Consider the following 24,556-nt stretch of genomic DNA (forward strand, 5'->3'; position numbering starts at 1 on the left):
ATATCTTATAAAAATGTGGCATTTTGTGCAATCTTTCCAAGTAGAGAAACATATGAATGATTGACAAATGATAATGAACACTAAACACAGTAAATAATTGAACTACCCAAAAGAAGAGAAGGATAAAATCCACCCATCGAGAGGAGGTGAACAACATGGCACCCACTTAATGCATTGCCAAAAGAAAAGGTTTAACATTAGAAACTGAAGGAAAAACCATAACCTGTAACAAAAAATTACTTGTGGTCACCTAAAAAATGATCAAAATACTTTCCCCCACTTCATCTCTGCATTTCCTTTTTGTCTACCTGTTACATTCCTATTTCCTGTACATATGTCAATAAACAAAACCTGTACTTGGGTGGGGCCCGCTTTCTTTGAAATCCTCGGTTGCCGCCGCCGCCGCTATTTACATGCTCAGCCATAGATAATGCCCGCCGGAAGCTGGGGTCAAGCACACCTCCAGAGCTGTTCGGAATACTCTAAGCATCACAACACCTTATATGCAAGTATCATGTTTGAGAAGTGCGCTGTGTGCTTCGAGTAAGATCCTTGATCGACGAATGTTGGTCCTCTGGTGGAAGAAGAGCACAGCCGTTGCTGTATTATGATAGACATTATGATACTCTGCAAAAGAGACAAGGAGAAGAAATTACTAACAATGAAATTTTTTAAGAAAGTTGTTCTTTGTCAGACTATGATATGAAGCAGGCATTGGAACCGACTATGGCCAGTGAGAACATCTAGTCCTAAAAGAGAACTGATCCAGCAAAGATAAAGGGAATCCATACCATAAATATATGTGCTTTAGCACTTTGTGGTGCACCCCTCGGACCCCCCGCAATCCCGAGCCATGCAGCAGCCTTTGAGTTGCAAAATGGCTGCTTCGATGAGCTTGACCATGCATTATGTAGCCTTCTGCCTTATATGGCCTCTAATGTTATTGATGCTTTTGTAAAAACAGACAACACAAATGGTGCTTCTTCTCCAGGTTGGATTGTTGTTGGCACTATAGTGTATCCCTTTGGATATGGCTCCAACACTAATTCACATGATATCTCTCTTGAGTTGACATAATCTGTTCCCCCAACTGATTCATGCAAGTAAATATTGTATGCAGCACGACGACCGTGGGTCTTGAGTATTCTCATTCCAATGTAGAACATTGACGAATCATGACTAGATTGATAGTTCCTGAAACCACTCGTCTTCCTGGAGAAACTCACCCCCTGATAAAAGTGTGTTTAAAAGTGCCATTAGACCAAGCTTTCCAAAAAGCACTAGAGATAGACAAATCATTTGTTTAACATGTACCTGTGTTAGGGTGATAAACACATGAATAGGGAATGAAGCCTCAGGGCCTGTTACTCTAAGCCTGTACTGTGGATTTTGATGCCACGAGTCGTAGTCTTGACAACCACCAGCACTATACCCTCTCCATTGACCATTGATGGAGTAACGCATCTCAGGTGGGTAGACACGACAGACATATATGGAGCGAAAATGGATCTGAAAGTCTTGCCAAGACATCCAGAATATCCCATCCTTTGACTGGTAAATGAGAAATCGTCCAATTAGATGCCGAGGAAATTCAATAAGATAGACCGACACTAAATAACCATGACCAACAGAACTGCATCACTTATCAAGCATTCTTCATCACTATAGAAGAAATACCTGAGGCACATGCTTGAGCTTATGTTTCATTCGATCAGTCCATTCAGGTGAAGAGTCAGACCAAGGACCATTCCACTCAACTTCATTTGCCCATGGATTTCGAATCTGAACAAGCCTGTGACCATCTACTTCTCTCACCTGAATCAACAATATTAACCAGACAAGATAAAGGTACTGAAATTGTTTCTCTTTTTTTTCAGAGAAATAATGGAGAGGGATTGACGTCATGGTTACCTGCAGTATCGAGTAAGCATGGCCTTGTACAATGCCACTGGATGAAATATGTACATCAGAGCCTGATGGACTCCCAGCACCAAGCAGAAAACCTTCTCTCTTAAAATGCAACAATTGAGACCATAATCTTCCGCTTGCCAGATCAATCTGTGCTTGAGCACTCCTCATGTCGATCTCTTCCCCAGCACCTCCCGTGAGATCTACAAGTGCATCTTGTACAAGCCCACCTTCTAACGCCTCATAAGAGCCATGAAGTTTGGCATAAGCTTTCTCCAAGACAGATACCCAGAGCTCGTTCGGTTTCCTACTGGTAGCAAATGCAGGTTTCCCCGGAGACTCGCAAGGAATCCAATCATCAACAACAACTGGGACCCACTCACCCTACAAGAAGCAAATGAGGTTTCCAACAGGAGTACCACATGCATGACGAATAACTGAAGAAATAAATATCATGAAATACTAGTCTACATTCTACACCAAAGGTATGACCTAGTCAGCTATTATGGCAAAGAGACTTCAAAGTTCAAACTATACAACTTCATTCATTTCCATGGACAGATAACAAAATATGAGCCATAGGAAAAAGGAGAGGACCAATAGGCACTGTATACCCATCTATGACATTCTGATATGCAAATTACAGCACTTCCTTCGCAAGATCAGCAACACACACAAAATTAATGTAATAACCAATTATGTATCCATTTTCTGCAGACATGTTCCGTGGGAAAACAATGGAAGGTCAATTAGTTCCTTTAGATGGTACTAATTAATAATTATTATTCTCTTTTCTTGCAACTACACAAGTTCAAATATCCAATTAGTGCACTGTACCAGAATTTGTATTAGCAATCATATGCCTTCATCATGGGTCATGAGCAGGGTTTCGTAATTTTTCCTTCAGGAAAAGTGAATAAACTTCATCAAGAATTGCATCCAACTCTACGACGTGATACAACCTTTCTCAAAAATAAAAAATAAAAACTATCGCCAAGCACAGCCTAGTCTCACAACTAGAGCCATAATCATCAGAAGATTACAGGAGAACTAATTTTTTGCTAGAATGGGTACTGGAGGAAGCATGATCAATGAAATGGTGGACATGAGGTGAATCTCAATGAAACAAAGAGAGCAATGTATATCAGTCATCTAGATTCTAGAAATACCATGATAATTACAGCATAAATGCAGGAAACCTTATAACTCCGGGTTTACAAGTTCCAACATCAGCTTCTTGCGTTTAAGGAGTAGGTTACTTTGAAATGTCTCAAATCTGCAAATTCATTTTCAAATTGCAACTTGACATACCTGAATACAAAAGCGAACTGTGTAAATTCCCTCCTCATTGAAATCCGGTGTTATTATAACCTCTGAAATGCGGGACACTTCAGTTAAAACGGCAACTGCACTTAGGAACCAGCAGTCACCTAACCTTCCCTGCAAACGAGTTCATATTAGAGTTTGAAATGCGGAAACTTTCAAAGTTTATGGTGAAAGAACATTATATAATTTCAATGAAGCTACAACAGAAACACACAGTATACCTGGCAAACATCCGAAGAATTTACAGACCCAGAAAATAAACAGGGTCTAGAGCCTAGACAGCTCTCTTTCACTATGTCAGTCGGCCTCATCCATTCAGAAACAACCTATAGTGGCAAATGGGAGTAACCGTGAATTGGAGATAAACTTTATATTGCCATGTTAATGTTTGATAGCAAATTACTGATTAAAAAAGTTAACAAAACACATAGTTCATGCCTGCAGTTTTGAAGGGGGATTTCCTGGATCCAGATATAAAGACCTATCATTAGGAGGGAACTCATGGTCAGTGAAATGTATTTCCCCTCTTGCCAAAAGAGCTTCCTTGACAGCCCTTTCCACAGATAGCATACGCCGATTGATTTCCTCTTGTGTTTCAAACCTAGATTTCCTCAATTTTCTAGTAAAGGAATCTATATCAAGTGCTACTCCTTCGCGTCCTGACCTTCTTTTCCTCCCACTTGAGTATTGCCCATCCCAGTCGACATCCTCCCTATCGTACAACTCAACATCTGCTACTTCACTCTCCCAGTCATCCATCTGAAAGTCAAAAGAGGGATACCAATGAAAAAACATATTTACATATTTGATATCTCTGATACTCAATGTGATTTTGCATGCCACAAAATAAACAACTAAATTTCTAAATTGGGATATCAGACGTGGTCTATGCAACAATTCTTACATAATGAAAAGGAAAATGAAAAGAATTTAGTTAATTTTCTTTAGTTAAGTGTTTCCTTATTCAAAGATTCATCATGCTTGCCTGTGGAAGCACTGCAACCTAGCTTAACAACAGAAATAAGTTAAAGAGTTCTTTAAATGTATATCTCTTAATGTTAATGTATACTACTCAACAAAGTATTATTAAGGAAAATCTTTTGTTTAGCTTCATTAAATTGAATTGGAGTGGAAGTTCTGCACCTCAGCATGCTAAACCATGCAAAATATGTCAATTAAACTGGCATTATATGGATAGCACACCCAAGCTTACCAAGTGTTGGCATAACACGTGCCATATTTACTAGTGACTAGCAAGATAACAAGACGAAGGCTCTTCCAAAATATTTGGGCCACCACGAGTGTTGCCTTATGTTTATACAGGCTACATACCACTTATCCAGGAAAAGCAAGAATGAAACCAAGAAGCTAAGCTAACTCATAAGGATATTGACAACATACCCTTGAAGGGGAATCGCCAATGTGCCAGCCATCTTCATGGAGATCAATAAAGCCATACTCACCCACACTTGTAGAAGTATGAAATGTGGCGATCTCATCTTCTGTCAGACATCGTCCCCATAGGAAAGCATCCATTATTTGCATTTTGAAGTCAGCACCTTCACTGTCTGACCTGCCAAATGCATCCAAATCTGTTGGTGGCCTAGTACCAACCCATACATCAGTTCCACGTTCCCAAATGCCATTACTCCTTTGGAGAGGTAACCCATTATGATAACCATCGAAGCTTCCATCTATGAAGGAAGTTGCCTCACCTAAGTCAGCATCGATAGTAACAGTGACAATATGCCACCTGCAAATCAGTTGGAAATCATAAGAATTTCAAGGAGGATCAGAAAAGGACAACCACTGATGGTGTGTTGGTTGATTCGCAATCACAGTTAATAAGGACTGTAGCAACTAGAATTTTGAAACCAATGACCAGCATAAAAATTCTCATGAAATCAAGTACCTTCCATCTGCAATGCATGAAGAACCTATACTCCATTCTTTAGCAACAGTTGTTAGCCTGTCATTTTTAGTGACTAACCGGAGACCAACCTGGCCAGCCTCAATACCTTGCTCTGAACCTGCCACGAGGATTTCCCAACAGACCTTCTTTTGAAATTCAGTTCCTAAAAGACAAACTGGACCAGACTCCGGTTGAATCATGACAGCAATGGAGAAGCTAGCTTTCAAACTTTGACAAAGGCAGGGATCGATCTCTCCACAATGTTTGCCTGTAGCCCTAGGTTCATCATCAAGTATGCACACAGCGCCAAGAATGCCGGTCTGTTAAAAAGCCATGCTAATGGATTTAGAAAGTTTAAATGTAAGACTAAATAAAATAATAATAATCACACATTTAAGCATTAAAATATTTGAACAAGTTGGAGGAGTATTTTAATGAATATTAAAGATGCAAATGTATTACATCTTACAGGCAATTTCTCGAGTTTGAGATTTTCAATATGCCCTCCATAAATAAAAACCAGAATCACAAAGCATACGTCTAATATGACCAGATGTCTTTAATAATGCACCTCTGAATTGAAAACGTTTTGTACATCAGGACCTCAGGCATCAACCTAGATGTTTAATTAGTGAAGTTCATGTTTGCACTATGACATGTACAGTAAATAGTTTCCAACTGTTTTGACTCCATAATTATGCTTGATATATGTGCCTTCTACAAATTAAGATTTACATAGCTCTAGCAGACTTGGTTTTCAACCAAGACTTTCCTTCACTAATAGTAGTTCTCAACTTTCTTTCTCACAGCTATCACTAGTATTTTCCTGGTAATGAAGCTCTCTTATCATTTCAATACTGTTATCATATATGGCCTTTTGATCTTGACAAATAATATATGCAAGCTCATGAAAGCAGAAAAAAGATGGTGTAAAACAAACCTGCTCAGCTCGACGAGCCAATTGGGCAGTACGTATACGACGAGCGATACTAGAAACCTGCTCCCTTGCAAAAGAGTCACCTAAAGCAGAATCACCCCCAACAGCTCGTACGGCAGCTGCCATAGCTGCAGCCTCCCTGTTTCCTGCATCTGGTATAGAGGATAATAAAGAGGTTTCTATCTCCTTCCATTTACGCTCCTCTTTCTCCAAAAGTGCTTTTCTTCTTTCTTTTCCTTTCCCTTCCTCTTCCCGCCTCTGCATCAAGATCTCCTCTTCCATTTCTTTCTCCCTTATGTAACTATAGAAATACATAATAGTTTCCACAATGTAGACACAATAGAAGATGATGAGTATCTTTCACACACAAACCATGAATAACTATTTAAACTTTAAAGAATTAGGGAAACAAAACTCACCTTTCCTGAATTAACTCAAATTGCCTGCGGTCCTCAGGCATCCATTTCTTGATTTCTTTGGCACTTAAATCAGAAAGGCCTATACTGTCAAGAAAAAGTCTAAGGCGGACTTCGTCCTGACATCAAATAAAAGCAGCACACAAAAATATCAATATCAATAAACTGTAGTAAAGTAGAAGAGAAAATTGGATCTGACGAATAATAAAAGTTCTAATTACTTGTATTTGTTCAGCTTTAGCAGTCAAACCAAGCAAAAGAAGCAAATAACCACCAAACTTGTCCCACATATAGACCCATTCAGTGTCAATTGCCTCTTCTAAGGCTAGAATACGTGCATGTGCACACATTTTTCTCCTGTAATCTAAATCCCTTGAGGCCTCGTGATGGCATGCAAAACCAGTCCCAAGTCTGCGAAGAAAGGAACCTGCAGCAATTTCTTCATTTCTCAAACGGTCTCTCAGCTTCAAGACATCAGCTCTAGGAAGTACAAAATTTCCAGCCCTATCACGTGTGACAACAGGATCTCCTATTAAAAGAGCAGCTGAACTTGCAGACCTCTGAGGGGCCGAGTAGGTTCCGGATAAAGCATTCCTTGTCTAGATTATAAGAAAATTTAATTAATACAACAATTGTGTACAAGTGGCATTAAGATATACAAAATGTTAAAAAAAAAAACAAAGTTCACCAGGTGCCCAACAATTTTGGAATAATTTGAAGATGATTCCAGTTTATAAGCACATTGGCAAACATGGATCAAAGTCCATTTTGCTTGCAAACAAGGGTGACTTTGGGTTTTGTAGTGTGCTCATTTTATGTGTAATTCCTACGTTTTAGAGCAATGCACACCTTTTATGTTTAAGGCATTCACTCATCCTAACAAACGTAATGCTTACCTGTACAATACACAGTTAAAACAAAGTAGGCAAAGCAGCATGATTTGGGTCCATACTTGCTAATCTAGTTAACTAATTATAAAGTAGAATTATCTTGCAAATCATTAATCTCAAATACGATCATACTAGTTCTTAAATTTAACAATATAACATGAAAGATCCAATGAGTAATTAATAAAGCAGCAGAAGAGATTCAATTACACATACGAAAAAGAAAATAACTCATTTTCAAATACAGCAACAATCTAGACATTGTTTACAAGAACAGTGGTAACCTACAAGTCAATACTATATCAAGTGGATTATCTCAATTTCTCAATGTCGTAGAAGTGAACACAACCGATAAGGGTAGCAAAAACATAGCTTGATAAAGTTGATCAAATGGTGCCTTTAGATAATCCATATTAGACAATGAACAGACCTTGGTGGCAGACCGAGAAATTGCTTGGACAACAGTATCCTTGCTGAGGAAGTGAACAGCATCTTCCATCATCTGACATGACAAAAATACATAGAAAAATCAAGACAAGATAGACAGTTGCAGTCCCAAGTAGAAAAATATAGAATTAGGTTTTTTTCTTTGCAATAACCACCCAAAATTTTATATTTACTGTGAAAAACGTTTCTCCATTTTACATATTTGCAACTCTTCCTTTTACAGGTCTATTTGCAACTATCAGCCTCGCAGTGAATGTACTTCATTTTACATCAGTCTCAACATGCAAGTTTCAAAACCTCATCTGGACAGGACTGTTACAATCCGAGTCCAAGCGCAAGGTTGAAAAAGTGAGAAGGGTATTATAGTTAAACAGTGGTGGTTCTTTGAAGTACACCTTAAAAATGAAGTTGATTTGTAAATACACAATGGAGGTGGCTTTTGCAAGACGGTCAAAAACTCAAAATGTTGGTGGTTATTTGAAAAAAAACACATAATTATCTCATTAAGAATTACCACAGTTGACAATGAACCAACCTTTAATGTCAAGCATGGGCGAGAAACAGCAAAACTAAAGGCAACAACCAGAGTAATGGCAGACACAGCAGTTCCAGCAAAAGGAGGGTAAATTTTTAGACTGGCAATGACACCCCATCCCTCAGTAGCCAAAGCAATCCCATAGAGAACCAGAAAAGCATGACTGTCAAAAAGAATAATATCACAGTTTATCCTCCGAAAACATAAGAAGAAATGCAATAGGAAAAAGGAACATTATGACCATATCAAATTCACGAGTCATGCACAAAAACCATGCACACAAAGGCAGAGGGTTTCACTAACAATACCTGACATTTTTTGCACAGTCTGCATGAGCATCGTACACATATACTGGCAAAACCCTCGGAGAATACACAACAATAGGTGGTGAAAGAAGCACCTGAGAGACAGAAAACTTTCTTCATCACATGATGGTGACACAGATCATCAAAGAACAACAGCGTGACGACAATAAGACTGTAAGGCAACAAGATGATCTAGCTAAAGAAATTATATTCCTTTGGTTCTTGACAATAAGTATAACTTACAGTCAATGCCCTTCCTGCCAGAAGAAAGAGAAATGAAAAGTACCCTACTGATGCACCAAAAAAGGGTTTGCCTGCAACCATTTTTAATTTTGAATATGAATATATAAAACATTAAAATTTAGTTTAGAATAGGATGGAGAGAGTTAGCTAGTTTAGAAAAGAAGTAGCCACCTTCAAATAGGCCCAATAGAAATGCAGCCAAGGCAAGAAGAAAAGCAAGAAAGGAAACTAGTAACATTTGAGCTCTCGTCAAATAGAAATTATTTGAAGCCCAGTAGTGAATAACACAGATGGCAAACACCAGAAGGAGAATAACCAAGAGAAATGCCACACCAACCTGTCAAAAATTGATAAACGGACATTATTATGTCAATTCTAGGACCAGAACATGCATTAATGAAAGCTATACTAAGATAGTAATGTTTACGGGTCACTTACAGTCCAAGGTCTAACAATAGTTATAATTGCAGAAATTGCACCAAACAATAGCACAATGCCAATGCCAACAAAGACGAAAACTCCATGAGAGAGTTTCCAGTCATCATCTTTCCTGTAAACAATATCATATGACATATTAACAGAGCCACGAATGCAACTTATATGTAGATTTTTCAAAAGAAGAGTCCCTTGCTAACCATTTATATAACCCAGTAAAGAGAGAGAAAATTGCAGGAATGCAGATCAAGGGAAGTAAAGCAGCAAGAAAGTCGGCCTTCAGTGGAACTTTGTCCTCTCGAGAATTCACTACACCCCAATATGATGCGCCGCAAAAAGAAACAAGAACAACTGCAGCATAGAACCAAGATATAATAAAGTTATTCATTATGACATTTCATAAAAAGTACATCTGCTTCATAGGGGACTAGAATCATTTTATTGAAAACTCGCAGAAGAGTTCAAGTAGGACTTACTAGCAAAGAGAGCAACACATATAGCTGATGAGAGTGAAAACCGATATGTATTAAACCATGCCACAATGGGCAACACAGCAGTAAACAGCAAAGCAATTGCTGAAGTTAATGCCCAGCCAAGATACATGGATGATGCATAAGGAGAGTAGGAGCTCTTATTATCACCGTTCCATCCCCTGTAGCCTAAATCATCTAAAGGTTTTGCTGATACTATTGCACCAAGAGCAATAACTGATCCAGCAAATACTAACATGCTGAGAGCAAGGAGAATCCGCTGATAAAAACACAGGAACATACATCAATACAAGATAAAATTTGGCATTTAAAAACTTGCATTGGCGTCACAGAACATCATATATATTTATTTCATCCTGGTAATCAGACGATGACCTAAAAAACATACATAAAATCTTAAATGGAGAAAAGGAATCCAGTTCCTCACACAGGGAAACAAAACATAAGCTAATCAGATAATGGCAAGACATCTCAGCATCAGCAATAGCAAGATTGAGAGGGCAAAGTTTAACTCTACACGATACAGAAAATACAAGTTGAAATAACAAACATCACCTATACATTAGAAGTTTGTAGATATTACATGAAATAGAGAATACAAAATTCTTCTCTTACCATAAATCCGATCAATATATTCAGACAACTAAAACAAACTAGAAAATTGGTTCATAGAAACACAATTTTTCTCAACGACACTTTAACAAGAAACGTAAAAGTAGTTGTCAAAAGTTCCACTCGTTGTAATCTTGCCTTTTCTGATACCGTTGTGTGCAAATTCTATTCAATACTGGAAAAGAGTTATTACAAAGTAATTTTGGAAAGAACCTGCCAACCCCTCAGGTTCATTGATGTTTAAGGATCCCCTTGCCCTTGTTTTCCTTTTTTTCTTAAATGATGCACTCTAATAAGGGTCAGAAGTTTCTACTATAGTTCTAGATGGATATCGAATGATCTAATCAAGGAATATAATGATGGTGGCAGCCACCTGCACGATCCACCCTGCAGGGTGTTCCACTTTCAGCAGACCATCACTGAAGTGTAAATCAGGGTGGCAGATAACCTCCAGAGGCCAAGGTTGAACACTTCCTTTTGATGTAGTGCGGTTCGACTAGCCACATGCTGACTAACATGACTATCCATGGGACTGAGTTAAAGTCTTAAATGCACTCTTTCAAGACATCAGAGCATTTAAGGGATTCAATTCGTTTTTATGAAGGTTGATTCTCATATCCATTCAGGTTTGGGCTGCCACCAGTGGCACAATCCTAGTTTGGTATTAAACCTGTAGCTACTTGTACTAGAGAGGAGTTGGAGAGTTTTACCATAAACTTCTTTCTCTTTTATTGATATCAATTGTGCCTTACTGAAGAGCAGTCAAGGAGAGTACACTGTGACGGCCAGCAACCAAAGTGTGCCGATTGGCAAGCAATGTGGCACGACCCAAGATAACTCACTTATCTTATTTTACTCCCATATATATCCCCTCCCTTCTGCTCAATACACCTGACATCAGAGCTCCCTATTTTCTTTGTCATCTACTAAGTGGAAGAAATACTTTACCACAATGTACATTCCTCGTCCTACTGAGTATATAGGTATAACCCTCTTTTCCAGTGGATCCTCTTTCAAGTGCTTATCATATATTTAATAATTTTCCACTGATATATGGCAATCCTTTTACAATCACAGATCTAGTAGAGCTCAAATGCATTTCAAGCTGCTTAAATCAGCAAAACAATATCATTGAGTTCAATTAAAGAGTCCTAACGCAAAACCTAGACAGCAGCAAGGTCCAACAGCAGAGCACATTTGATGACAAGGGCACTTGTATGGCAATACACTTCCTTTTGTCAAGAAAGACGATCACAACGACCCCTTCTTCATACATCTTAATGATAAAATAAAGTTGGGTGCCACCACAGGAAAAAAGAGTGCTAAAAACAGAAAACAAAGTCAATGAAAGAAGCACACCCTGCATTTATCAGACTGTAAGAAGGAAATGCCATGCGGCGGTGTGGGAGGGGATATGGCATATAGATGGACATTCTGATTAAGGATGCTTATTGATACAATTATTGTTTATAATGCCTGAATTTCAATAATAGAGAAGATCAAAGGAGTTCAAATTTAAAGTGTTACCTCCTTTATCCCAGGAGTTTGCTGAATGTTTCCATGACTTTCAAGCTCCCCCGGTGAAACCCAGAAGCGGTAGCCATTACAAACCCATATCGGAATGGCAAAAGAAAGGCAGACCACCATAAGTGGGACTACCAAAGCCAAACCCAGTATAACTGATGATTTGCTACACGATCATATGGTTCATACATAGAGGCAGATGACATGCAAAAAAGTGACAAGATTAGTACAGATATTACTAATGCACATAAATATATATATGGCCAACGAGTGAACACTTGTTCAATTTACTAATGCAAATAAACAGTGTGCATACAACATATCTCTACTAACAGAGCTTTTGATTTACGCATAATACCAGCACAACAAATGATGCTTGTTCAGAAAGAAAGAGGACCAAAAGATGCTTACATTTTGCCACATAATTTCTGGAAAACAGTTAGAGAGAAATTTCAGAATTCTTCTCTTGGAAGTTGATCCTATACATTTTCAGAAGATAAGAGAACTCACATCTACTGCAACCTTATTGTACCTTTAACGCATCAATTCCGTTCTCCAAATACATTTATGGATGTACAAAGTAACAAAATCCTAGACTTCTTGACCAGATTAAGGACCTAGACTTCTTGACCAGAGTAAGGACCTTTGAGAAGACATAAAACAGTATTCCAGTACTTCATTGCGCCATGAATTAACTAGAAATTCTAGCGTTTAAGTTTCAAACACTTAATGATCATCTTTTAACTTAAAACCGTTAAGGAGAGTAGCCAATGAAGAATTATTGCCCCAACAATTGTTTTGTCTGGTTACCGGCAAAAATGTGTGTTCTGAATGTGTTTTCAGAGACTGAAAGTTGCATAAAAGGAAATGGACTAAGATAAGATACCAGAGAATAATTTGATATATTGGATCTCAGGATAATAGAAGTGGCTGTTGGAAACATGAATGATAGACCTAGTTGAGAGATTATTCCCTTTGTGGCATGAATGTTGTTCTTTTCTTTTCTACTATTGCTTCAAATCTTCCTTCAAATTTAAAATTTTCATTGACTACAATATCATACCATTCTGCAAAGCAACCAGGTCACACCCTTACAGTCAGAACTCTTACCAAAGACAACACAGTGTCTTTCAAAATTATGTAAGGGAAGAAACTACTGAAAATCATGCTAGAGTTAGATTTTGGTAGACAATGTACATGGAGCAACTTCTGTTTATTTCTTTTATTAAAAAAATTGTTTTCTTCAAAGAATAATGAAAGGTAACCAAAATCTGTAGTATGAATGTAAGAAGATATCATACCTTAGGAAAGATAGAAGCAAACCAACACAAGTACTCAAAAGCCATGCGATGAAACCGTACTGAAAAGCATAAAGTCAAGTCAGATACATGAGAATATGACAAACCAATTACATGCAATATGTATAGCAACTATAAGTACACTGGCTTGTGTATTTTATGATGAAGCAAGCACACATAACACAAAATTCAGCCAGCAAGAATAAACATGAACTACAGAAGATTTCAGGACAATTGAGGCCCTTTAGGGGCCTATAGTAAAGTTTCTCACTTGTTGGCTTGCCACAGTACCGCTTATATTAAATTCATCAATACCATAAACTTTAACAAGTTTCTTCTTCCTCTTGGCTACAGAATATGGGTATCAAAGAGAAACTGCTCAGACTTGCAAAAGGTCCTTTTTCCTCCACTTAGACTAAGACAACAAGTTTCCAAACCATCTTCTCTTTGCCATTCATCATTGTACCATTTCATAATATGCTATCTACATCCATATTGACTTGGTGTGAAATTAAGGTTTGCCTCTTGCATCAAAGCAGTAATGGAAACAACCTATTAAGTAATGAAACTTTGCAAATCTTGCCCACCCTAGACTACACATTTTGGCAAGGCCATGTGCAGTGCGCACCAATATGCTCTCTTTTAGAAGCCAGAAAGAAGTAGAATCACAATTATAGTCCCAAAAGATTCAAACAAGGAAAAGTTGCCCAATGTGCAAGATGTTGTAAGATGAAATGCAAACTCATATACAAGAATATAATATATATGTATGTAATTGTGTGTAGAGCAGTATAACAATTAGAGTTTCACAGCTTCATTATTGATGTCAAAATATGGCGGACACTCTGAGAACAAAAGAGTAAAATTGGATAAATTGAATAATATTATCATAATACATGAGAATTCTGTATCCGCTGATAAGCAAGAACTAACATTTAAGCATTTAATGAAAATTTACTAACAATGATACCCGATATAAGGTTTATGCAAAACATCTTCTAGAAGTTCGAACTAAATAGACATAAATACAAACAAGAAGATATCTACTAGAGGCTCAAACTAAAAGACTTATCCTATTAATCACGTTTCCAGTGAAAGACACTGTTTCTTTTTTTCAATTTTCTTTCAAAATAAATAGGCATTTTCAGTTCAATGACCATAAGGTGCATCTTTATAAGTCAACTGTTTTGACTTTTTCAAGGTTTAAGTACATGCCATCTGTTATTAGAGCATCATCACTCTGTAGGCCATACTAAAATGTAAATGAAAGAATGAAAATTTTAAAGAGTGTTCTACCTTCAAATAAAGCAGTATGAAAGACATAGTCAATACAAAACATACTTTTTCAAAAAAGAAAATACTAAAACATAAGAATTATTTATGTATCATATCAAAGAGTTTTCAAGATTGTGGAGATCACCTTGCGGGGTCTGGATGTCATGGCCATTTCTTCTGCACGGAGAGACCACAGGAATGCCATAATGGAACAGACAACAGGGGACAAAAGAAGTACAGAGAAACCAAATTCAAACTGCAAATTCCAAAAACAAAAGAGAGTAGGTAAGAGCAAATATATTTTTTGTTCATTTGAAAAGTTTGTCATTCAATTTCAAATACTAGTTTTAAAGATATCAAATACAATTGGTTTCACCTGCTCATGTGTTGCATTGATCACTTTAACTGGTTTTGGACGAAAAATAGCCACAATTACAGTCTCTATGATGAAAAGTAAACTAAAAAGGACCCAAGCACGTTCTGGGGTGCCGGCTATCTGATATAATATAAGCCTAGAAAGATTCAACCATTTTTCCAACCCTTGGCGTCTAAGTTCTTCTGACAGAGATATTTGATTCGGAATATTGGTATCCATTCTATCTGAATCAGTGGCAGCAACATCTGTAGCCCCTTGATGATCTCTATCTGCATCTAAACTGCTTCTCTGCAGCAATGCTAAAATCCTAGGATCCAAACCCTTCTCTTGCAACATGAATGCAAAATTTGGATCGAGACCTTTATCTTGAAGTAGATTAACCAACTCGTGATCTTGTTGCCCAACTTTTCTTTTTAACATAGATATGATCCTCGGATCATTCAGTCTATCCTGGAAAACAGCAGCTAAATTCAAGTCCAGCAGTTGCTGATTAGTTGAATTACCACCTGATCCACTTGACTCACAACCTTGACTTTCCAAACCACTGCTCGTACAAATGACATGTGAAGTGCTCACATCCAAATGCCTATCATCAGATGTTACGACCATTTCAGACTCCTGAACAACAGAACGGCATGAATTGCTACGGAACACTAAACTTGCCCGTGCACTGTCGACATTCTTGTCACCGCTAACGCCTTCTTGGCAACTATTGGAACGACCAAAAAGCACATTGTTCCAGTTAATACCATCACTCACACAGTGTGAGTTACTTCTGCACATAGCATCAATAGCATTGCCATGTTGACCTGCTTCAACACTACTGCTAGTACGTTTCACACTCGAACCACAACCTTCGGACGAGCTTGATGAACCACTTTGCCCTTTCCTCCGAAATGCTTCTCGCAATCTTATTACTGTACTTCTTAAAGCATCTCTCCTTGCAACTGAAGGACTTGAAACAGACATGCGACGTGATACTGCAGCAGCTAACAGCACAGATGCAACAAATGCATAACTAATGCAATGTCCAAGGTACCTGATGTGAAATAGTTCAAAGTATATATCAGCATGGAAGTTACTAAAGTGAGATGTTTCTGAATATATTCAAGTTAATATGAAGGTGTATATAAACCAGTAGTGCACTCCAAAGCATATCAGAAAAATCCTGGATATTCCGGCCACAGATAGCGCTGCAACTCGACTTTTAAGTATCTTAAACCCAAATAAACATGACCCAATGTTCCAGTCTGCAAAAAGTGAGACAGAGGGTAGTCTCAAGAGATGAATATTTAGAAGTAAAATGATTAAGCAAAAGATGCCCACGATAATTACCAAGAATAGTAACAGTAAATGATGTTATTGCCCCTAACCAATGTGCTTCTTTTGAGGTCAAACCATACAAAATAGAGTACATAACAAGTACTAGCACTGAACCAAGGTAGAGAAGTCCCTGATGTAAGGCCCTGCACCAGAAATCATAATTAAATGGCAGGAGTAGTGATTAAAGAATGAAAAAAAGGGAACCAAGCAAACTTAAAAGGTTCCATGAGAGACGTAAGTAAAACCTCAAGGAATATAGTAGACAGGTTACAAGAATTTTTTAATGCGAAGAAAAAAAAAACTGAAGGGAAGAGATGTACAGCATCCACTTGCCTATGGGATTTTCTCATATATAACTCATTTGGATCTGGAGGATCAGGTAAGCAGGCAACAGGACCCACTTCAATACAGTCTGAATATGCAAATTTATATGACCTCCGCACATATTCATCAACATCAAATCCAGTTCCTGAAACATAAATGAAAAAAAGCACATTAAGTAGTGGTAGTTTCCAATCCTCCCCTGCAATAACGTGGCACTAGGAAATGAAAATTAAGATTCCATCTAGTAAAGTGGATAATAAAAGCAAATACCATTAAAGACCATCTTGCAAATAAAGAGCATGTTGATAGCTAATGCTATCACAGAGAGACCAAAGAAAAATCCAGATGATGAATAACGCTCAGAGGCAGTTGCGCCTGTTGTAACATAAACAGCACAAAGCTCGTATGCACAAAGTAGAGCAACTGCCAGGAGAAGAAGATAAGCAACTGCCCCTGCAGTAAGGATCGAAACTAATTAGTGAAGCAAGAAAAGCATTAATAAAAACAATAAGCTCAATACAACAAGATAAGTAAAATATTTTGCAAAAGAAAATTCAGTACATGGTTCCTCTAAAAATCATATATGTCTCCGTATAATTATAACAACAATATTTTCATGATATGAAGCCACTTAGATACTCTTCCTGCAATGGTTACTGCACAAGTAATCAGTCTGAGTGGCATCCCAAGAAGGTAAGTGACTAAGAGGCAGAATTAGCATGCATAGATTTCACAACAGTTCTTGATGCTTACTATCATGAGGTTTTAGTGAAGTGGATGATTTAAGTTTGAGATCTCATGAAGGCACAACATTAGGCAAGTCTTCGACGATTGTAAGACTTAAAAGAATTATGTACATCTAAATTACAATTACCAATCTATATAGCTAACTTAGTAATGGTAATAATCACAAATCTAGAGGCCCTAAGTACATGCGAGCATTAAGGAAGCATAATGGATAAGTAGACTACAGAGAAAATGGTCAAGTACATAGTGAAATATCAGTACATCAGTTCACATTAGATAATAGCGAGTACCCTATAATATTAAAATTGCCAATATAAAACTAAATAACTAGTGCAGACGATACTAACAAGAGAGGGCAGAGCTATGTCCATTTTCTCTAATATTAGGCCAGAAGGACAGAGGTGTCACAGCTCACAAGTATCATCATCTAATACCATCATTCACACCAGTGAAAAGATACCAAGATGTGGCATTCTGTAGAGTGAGAAAAATTGAAAACTGAAAATTTGATGTTTCATTTTTGGTACTCAGAGGAGAAACTAATGGCATGGCTATAGCCACCCAGCATATCAGTGCCATTGTCCACCGTTGTCTCCCTCTCACTTTAGCTTAGTTGTACTCCTCCCCCGTTCTTTTCCTTCCCCATTCAACCGCTCTTTTCCGTCTTTTTGGCTCCGAGCAGTACAACGGAACAATAGAGCTTTCTTGTCAGAATTAGAATCCTCATCCAAAAATAGGCCTTTGTAGAAGGATAAAAACCATTATCGCACACTATTTGTGAACTATCCACAATGAGCAATGAAAATCAAAGTTCCATAAAATTAAGACAAATAAAAGATGCAACCAAAAAGGTTAATGATATTACAAGATTAACATAACAAAGCAGAAAAACTCGAAAACACGGGATTTGATTAATATCCTTTAAGATGTCTGGAAATTTTTTAAAAAAAGTTGATATATCTAATTAAAAGAAGGGATATACTTACTCGAGCTTTGCCATTGTGTCCTCCACCAAAGCATTATAGAATAGAAAGCCAGTAACAGAGCCACGCCAGCCATCATTACAGCTAACCCAATTATATTCTTGTCCAAAAGTGCAATAAGAATGCTTCCCCAGGCTATAAGAACTGCAATAGGCGAAAGGACAATCACCCATGCAAACAAACATAGAAAACTGCATATTGCACTTAACTGCGGTCCTTGTACAATTTCCGGCCATTTTCTTGCATATATCCAACTGAATCATAAAAAAAGGAAATATGTGATAAGAACTTAATGGAAACAAAAAAAAATCAAGTTCGACAAACAATAGTTTCGTGTCACATGAAATAGATATCCAAAAGAACAGGCAAAAAATCTGCTCCCATAAGAGATATATCCAAAACAAATACCAATACATGGAAGTCAAAGAAAAGCACATGTAATTAAGTAGAACAAATGCCGTTGGTTTCCATTTGAAAAGCGTTGTTACCAAGTCATTATACAGAATCAAAATTCAAATAATTAGAATCTAATGCATCAGAGCAGCCGCTTATAATAACATGACATAAACTAGAAAAAAGTTGGTGTGAGACTGCCAACTAAAGAACATAAAGCAAGGGTGGCTACTGGAGTACTTAGAAGAAGAACATTCATCAGGGGATCATGTTGTTAACCAAATCCAGTTCCTTTTTATAGTTGAAACCAAAAAGAACAAAGATATGTTTAGAAGAAAATGTGAATGTCTCCTATTCCACTATAAATTAATACTTTATAATATAATCACAATAAAAGGGATGTAAGTTAAATGCTGGACCAAACCATAACCGATCATTACCAATAAAACGAGTGATGCACCAAAACTTTAACAAGATAACCCTGCTAAGATGTAATTAACACAACGCTACCTACCTAAATATCCTCCATGGCCGCCAATTAACAGCCCATAGAATCCAAACACTGAGAGGACTCAGGATGGAGAAAAGGGCGCCGCAGATACTGCACGCAAGAACTACCCGATGGTGCTCGTCCCCTTCCATTCCTCCTGCCTCCCACTGATTCAACCTCAAACCATGGGAACAGCACCAGAAACCTACAAAAGAACACCCAAAAAAAAAAAAAAAATCAAACTTTTACCCCCAAAAAGAGGGAAGGCAAACAAAACCATCTAAAATCAAGAAATATCCGGTGCCCAGATAACATGGGAGCCCATTTTTGAGATACCCACAAAAATCCAGAGCCCAAAACCCGCAATTTCAACTGTTCCCCCCAATCCGGAGCACCCAAGACGCCACATTTCGTTCACTGTACCCTATATTCTCCTCAAAGAAATCCCAAAAACCACATCCAAGGGCCCTCCTTGTGTGCAGATCTAGCATAAGAAGCTCGGGCGCCAGAAGCCTCACCGAGATCCTGATCTTTCCGAGAAACCCTAAAATGGGCTACGCACAGAGAGACAGAGCCGCAGACAGACGGAGAAGAAGGGCGAAAGGTCGTACCTTTGAGCTCTTAGGCCTCGATTGCTTCACCTCTGAAACCCTAGAAATCAAGAAGAAAGGGGAAGGAGACGGCTATAGAGAGAACGAGAGAGAGAGAGAGAGAGAGAGGAGTCAGTGGGAAAAGAAAAGAGTGTGACGTTTGTCAACTTCTATATGCTGACTAAAAACGAATAAAGAAGAGGACTAAAAAAAAAGATAAACAAAAGCTCAAATCTCTTTCTCTATCTTGGATCCTTTCTTTACTTGGCTCAAATTAACCTTGTCGACAAAATGATATTTACTTCACTAAATTCAGCCTCCTTATAAATTTATTTATCCAAATAATTTATCTCCTCAATTTAATATTAACAGAGTTTCTATTTTATTATTTTCCAACGCTTAATTAATCTCATATGAAGTCTTATTCGTATTAAAAATAAGTAAGTATTGCAATTAGATAAACTAAAGAGGAATATTAATTTTTTCACTCTTCTCATTTTTTTTTACATGTTCTTATATTTATATGTATTTCTACGGGACGCTCACAAAGATAAAATATCGAACAATTCAACATTTTAAGGTAATAAGTTTAGAAAATTGATCATCTAGGTAAATAAATTTACCTCAAAAGTTCGGATAAAACTATATAAATGAGGATACATATTGGTAGGAAATGATCATATAAATTTTATTAATCTATGTTTTCCTTCTTTTAGTCTCAATAAGATGTCATATGTTGAACAAATAATAAGTCTTAACTCTGATACACTAGAGATTTAGATTAATGGGATCCATAATGACTGCTGAATCCATTCAAGAAACTCTAATCATCTGGTGGTGTGTACTGAGCATAGTCTTTATAGTCTATGTCAAGGTGTGATACATATTATGGATGGTTGATAGATCAACAATACCTTCTAAGCTTTTGGACTAATTGATTCCTATTCACATAATAAGACAAGATGAGGTGTGGAGGAGAATTTTATTAGTGTATGTACATGCTATACATGAGGGGGTGTGAATGTGATAAAAGAATGTCAAAAGATTGTTGAAATTATAACACCTTAATCTTTGGGATCAATTTAGTTCTTTCATGTTTAAAAAAAAATTAATTCATAATCAAATATTGATTTTATCATTAATCTTCTCCAAATCATAGCAACCAATTCATTATTTGTTTTTTTTTCCTACTCTTCTTCTTTAAGTCCTTCATTAGTTAGTGAGTCACCTAATTAATTAGCAGTTTTAGAATGCAAGGATAATTTCAATCTCATGCAAAATAGCAAGAGTTTTTTTAAGAATCTTTAAATCAAAGAGGTTATGTTAAACTCGGATACAAATTAAGATACGGAGTTGAGATGAATATGGAAATAAAAAGTTGGAGAAATTATATTCTACCTACTACACTATATGTGATTAGGACTAAATTGACACAAACAAAACTATAGAGGGATGATTAGAGATAAAATAATATTGATCGGATATCATATGACAAAGATATATCAAAATTATTAAACAAATATATATTTTCATCGTATTTTTATTATTTAAAACCTAATCAATATTATTTTAGATACATTGAAAAGCTTACAACTTTATTTTCATTGATTATGTTCAAATTCAACTTGTATTTAATCAAATATGAAAGAAAAAATAACGGTTATATTTCATTATAGACCACAAAGAGGTAAAATGACACTATAGACGGGTGAAGTAAATTTAGATCTAACTACACAGGGGTAAAATGTCACTTACACAAATCGGATCTTAAAGATGATATCCGAGTCTCGAACCCATTCTAAACCGTAATCCTTAAACAAAGCAAAGGATTTACATTGGATAATTCCAGCCCAAAGCCCAAAAAAAAGCCCATTAAAAAGAAGAGATTGAGAGGTCCCACTAAGGTTTTTCTAGTGCTTGCATAATTATGGATGTCATCTTAATGTAGGGCTATCATGAACCTTCCCATGTTATGTATTCTTTGAATCAAAAGCTCAAATCCAGGCAGACACCTAGTCCAATATCTTCCAAAGAAACCTAAACCCTAATGTGAGATGACTTCCAAAGCTAGTATACTGCCCAATGGTTTTGATGGGCCATAATAAGAGAATGGACCACCATTGGAAGTTGACACTATTAGCTAATAGGAAGCATCACTTTTGATTGCTTGAGGATATACTTTAACAAAGGAGTTAAAATACCCAATTTTGAAAAATTGGACTTGTTAGTTGTCAAAGTCACACTTGCACTAGAAAATAAGTTAAATATATATTTCTACAATCTGATTCGATTCTTTTGATTCAGCTTTAAAGATATTAGGACTTTCAAAGTGGTGGAATTAGGTCATATATATATATATATCATTTTTTTCTACACTTTACTAAAGGGTTAGAAGCATAATAATAACACCCAATTTTGTTAGTTGCCAAGTCAAACTTGCACTATGAACAAATTAAAGTATATTTTCACAATTTGATGTGATTACTTTGATTTAGTCAATCATGCTAGGCTATGTTTGCTTTGAGTTTATGAACTTCTAAATTGATTTAATAATTAACTTTTTATAAGACTAATTAATTGAATTCGGGGCTTAGTCTTAAACTAAACAAGGCCGTAGAAAATAAATCAATATATATTTTTACAATCTGATATGATTACTTTGATTTTGGCAGGACCCAACACATTAAGGGCTTTAAATTTGATAGAATTAGATCACAAATCAAACCCAAATTAGTACATTGTGGGAGATCTAGTAGATGAGCATATCATCCTAGGTAGGTGGTCAAGTACACCTTCATCAAAACCCTTGGCAGCCACCTAACTATGCATCTAGACACACATCACAGAGTGGTTAGGTGAGAAAGTTTATAAGATGTTTCATGTGATGAATCATATGCTCATATGCCCAACCACAAAGGGCACATAAAGTTATTATCCACTTTGTACAACTAAAAATTAATTAGGTCTTATTTGCTTTGAGTTTAGGGATTCCTTAATTGCACCCCTAATCTAATTATGTGACCAAACATCTTTTTATTATTTTCACATCTAATCAAGTTTACCACTAAGAAATTAATTACATTTTGTTTTCCGATTTAGCATGCATATTTTATTATAATAAAGTGCACATATTAGAGTTGATTATTGTAAATAAAAAAACTTAATATAATTAAATTATAAAAGCCCCTTGTTGTCTCTATGATAAAAAAAAAAAGATTATTACATTGGAGGAGGGGACCATAGACAATGGACCACATTTCATAAGAATTATGTCAATCTTTTTGTTAGGTTAGGAATACTAGATCTAAGATCCATGGTTCCTAGTAAGGTAGCCAGAAATTTGTAGGCCATTTTAGGTGCTAAAAATGATTGATGTTCTTTTGTTGACATATTTGTAATTAAAATTGCTAATAACCACTTATATCTCTCACCCTTGCGACGGTTATCGTTTTGTTTTCTCTAAGTAAGAATACGGCGACTATCAAAATTCCAAATATTATTCATTAACAATTTAACAAAAATATGAAACCAACAATTAAGGGTATTAAGGCGGTTTTTTTACCTAAACTAATGATGTAAGAATACTCTAATTAAATTGATCAATAGCTTAGAAAGTTTAGGTATGATTATCCTCCTCAAAGAAAAGAGAAATTAATTGTGTTCTCCGTACTACCGGAGAGGTGAATCAGAGCAGAGGAAGCCCTCGTTAAGTGAACGCATCTCTTTGTAGTTCTAGGCAAAAATGTCTCGTTACGCTTGATTCAGCAAACTAAAATATGGGCGCATATCCAAACAAAATAATAATAATAATAATGAAAAATATTAATCTGCATATACAAACTTTTATCACGAGAAAACAAAGAAAAAAAAAGGTGCATATAAAACAGAAGGAAGAGGTCCCACCTCCCTAGGGTTGGAAAAAGTTCAAAAATACTACCATGATTGATGCCTAGTTGGCTATGCACTTTCTTCCCTTCAAATCCAAGTTACCACTTGTACGAACTAAGCCCGTGAAACCTCTGCAGTATCCAATCTCACAATTTTACTCCTACTGCTAGTTGTATGTACTTCTAAACCACTTGCAAGAGTTTTTGACCACACTTGAACTTATTTAACAAATGGGTTTTAATTCAATATAGTCCTAATAAAAATTAAAGAACTGTTCAACATTTTTGTCTTGTCCTAAAATATTAATCTATTTAACATTTTATGTATATAAAATTTTTTAACTTAAATCTTTTAATAATTTTTTTAAAAAATTATCTTGCAATAAAAATGCTAGTTCAATATTTTTGTTAAGGTAAATAAGAACAGTCCATTTCGATAAAAAAAAATTAAAAATATGAGTCTATTTTGGTCAAAAGAACTCAACATTATAAAAGAAACTTAAAAGCTACATCATTTGATTAATGATTAATTTTTTTTTAATAGAGTTTTTGACCAATCTATTGCTATTCTCCAAATTTTAACATAATTTTTAAAAAAATTAATCAACCTACTATGGAAGAGACATGATTGGAATGATGAGGGAAAAAACACAATCAAGATCTTCTCAATTGAGTACTTAAAATACAAACCAATGGAACGGAAATATGTTTACACTTGTATTAAAAAGAGCATCACAATTTCTATCTCAACTCTGGAAATGGAAATATGCCGACATAAAGCATCATATAAATCCGCGGCATGTATTTGAATACTATGCTAGAAAGCAGAGATATAGAAATAAAGTTTTATTAGGTTTACTGCCTGCAGCCAAGAAAGAAAGACTCTTGGAAA

The 24,556-nt window shown here is 36.3% G+C and overlaps 1 protein-coding gene across 1 annotated transcript; it reads right to left on the reverse strand.

Moving 5' to 3' along the window:
- Window positions 1-147: 147 nt before the first annotated feature.
- Window positions 148-19,936, reverse strand: LOC140791862 (calpain-type cysteine protease ADL1). The gene is made up of 32 exons (XM_073142551.1): window positions 19,799-19,936; window positions 19,212-19,392; window positions 18,308-18,558; window positions 16,845-17,027; window positions 16,584-16,719; window positions 16,263-16,393; window positions 16,063-16,177; window positions 14,928-15,966; window positions 14,697-14,807; window positions 13,280-13,338; window positions 11,982-12,144; window positions 9,828-10,101; window positions 9,552-9,702; window positions 9,355-9,466; window positions 9,088-9,253; window positions 8,917-8,987; window positions 8,677-8,768; window positions 8,369-8,531; window positions 7,817-7,888; window positions 6,721-7,098; window positions 6,503-6,618; window positions 6,087-6,384; window positions 5,147-5,466; window positions 4,636-4,987; window positions 3,673-3,993; window positions 3,456-3,560; window positions 3,220-3,348; window positions 1,912-2,292; window positions 1,678-1,815; window positions 1,315-1,551; window positions 792-1,229; window positions 148-627 (listed from the first exon to the last, which is right to left on the reverse strand). Exons 2-31 carry the CDS (start codon window positions 19,337-19,339, stop codon window positions 924-926), a joined length of 6,498 nt encoding a protein of 2,165 aa, XP_072998652.1. The 5' UTR covers window positions 19,340-19,392; window positions 19,799-19,936; the 3' UTR covers window positions 148-627; window positions 792-923.
- Between the last annotated feature and the right edge of the window lie 4,620 nt (window positions 19,937-24,556).

The sequence above is a fragment of the Typha latifolia genome, chromosome 7 (assembly GCF_019914945.1).
Source record: "Typha latifolia isolate L0001 chromosome 7, TyphaL0001v2, whole genome shotgun sequence".
Taxonomy (NCBI): domain Eukaryota; kingdom Viridiplantae; phylum Streptophyta; class Magnoliopsida; order Poales; family Typhaceae; genus Typha; species Typha latifolia.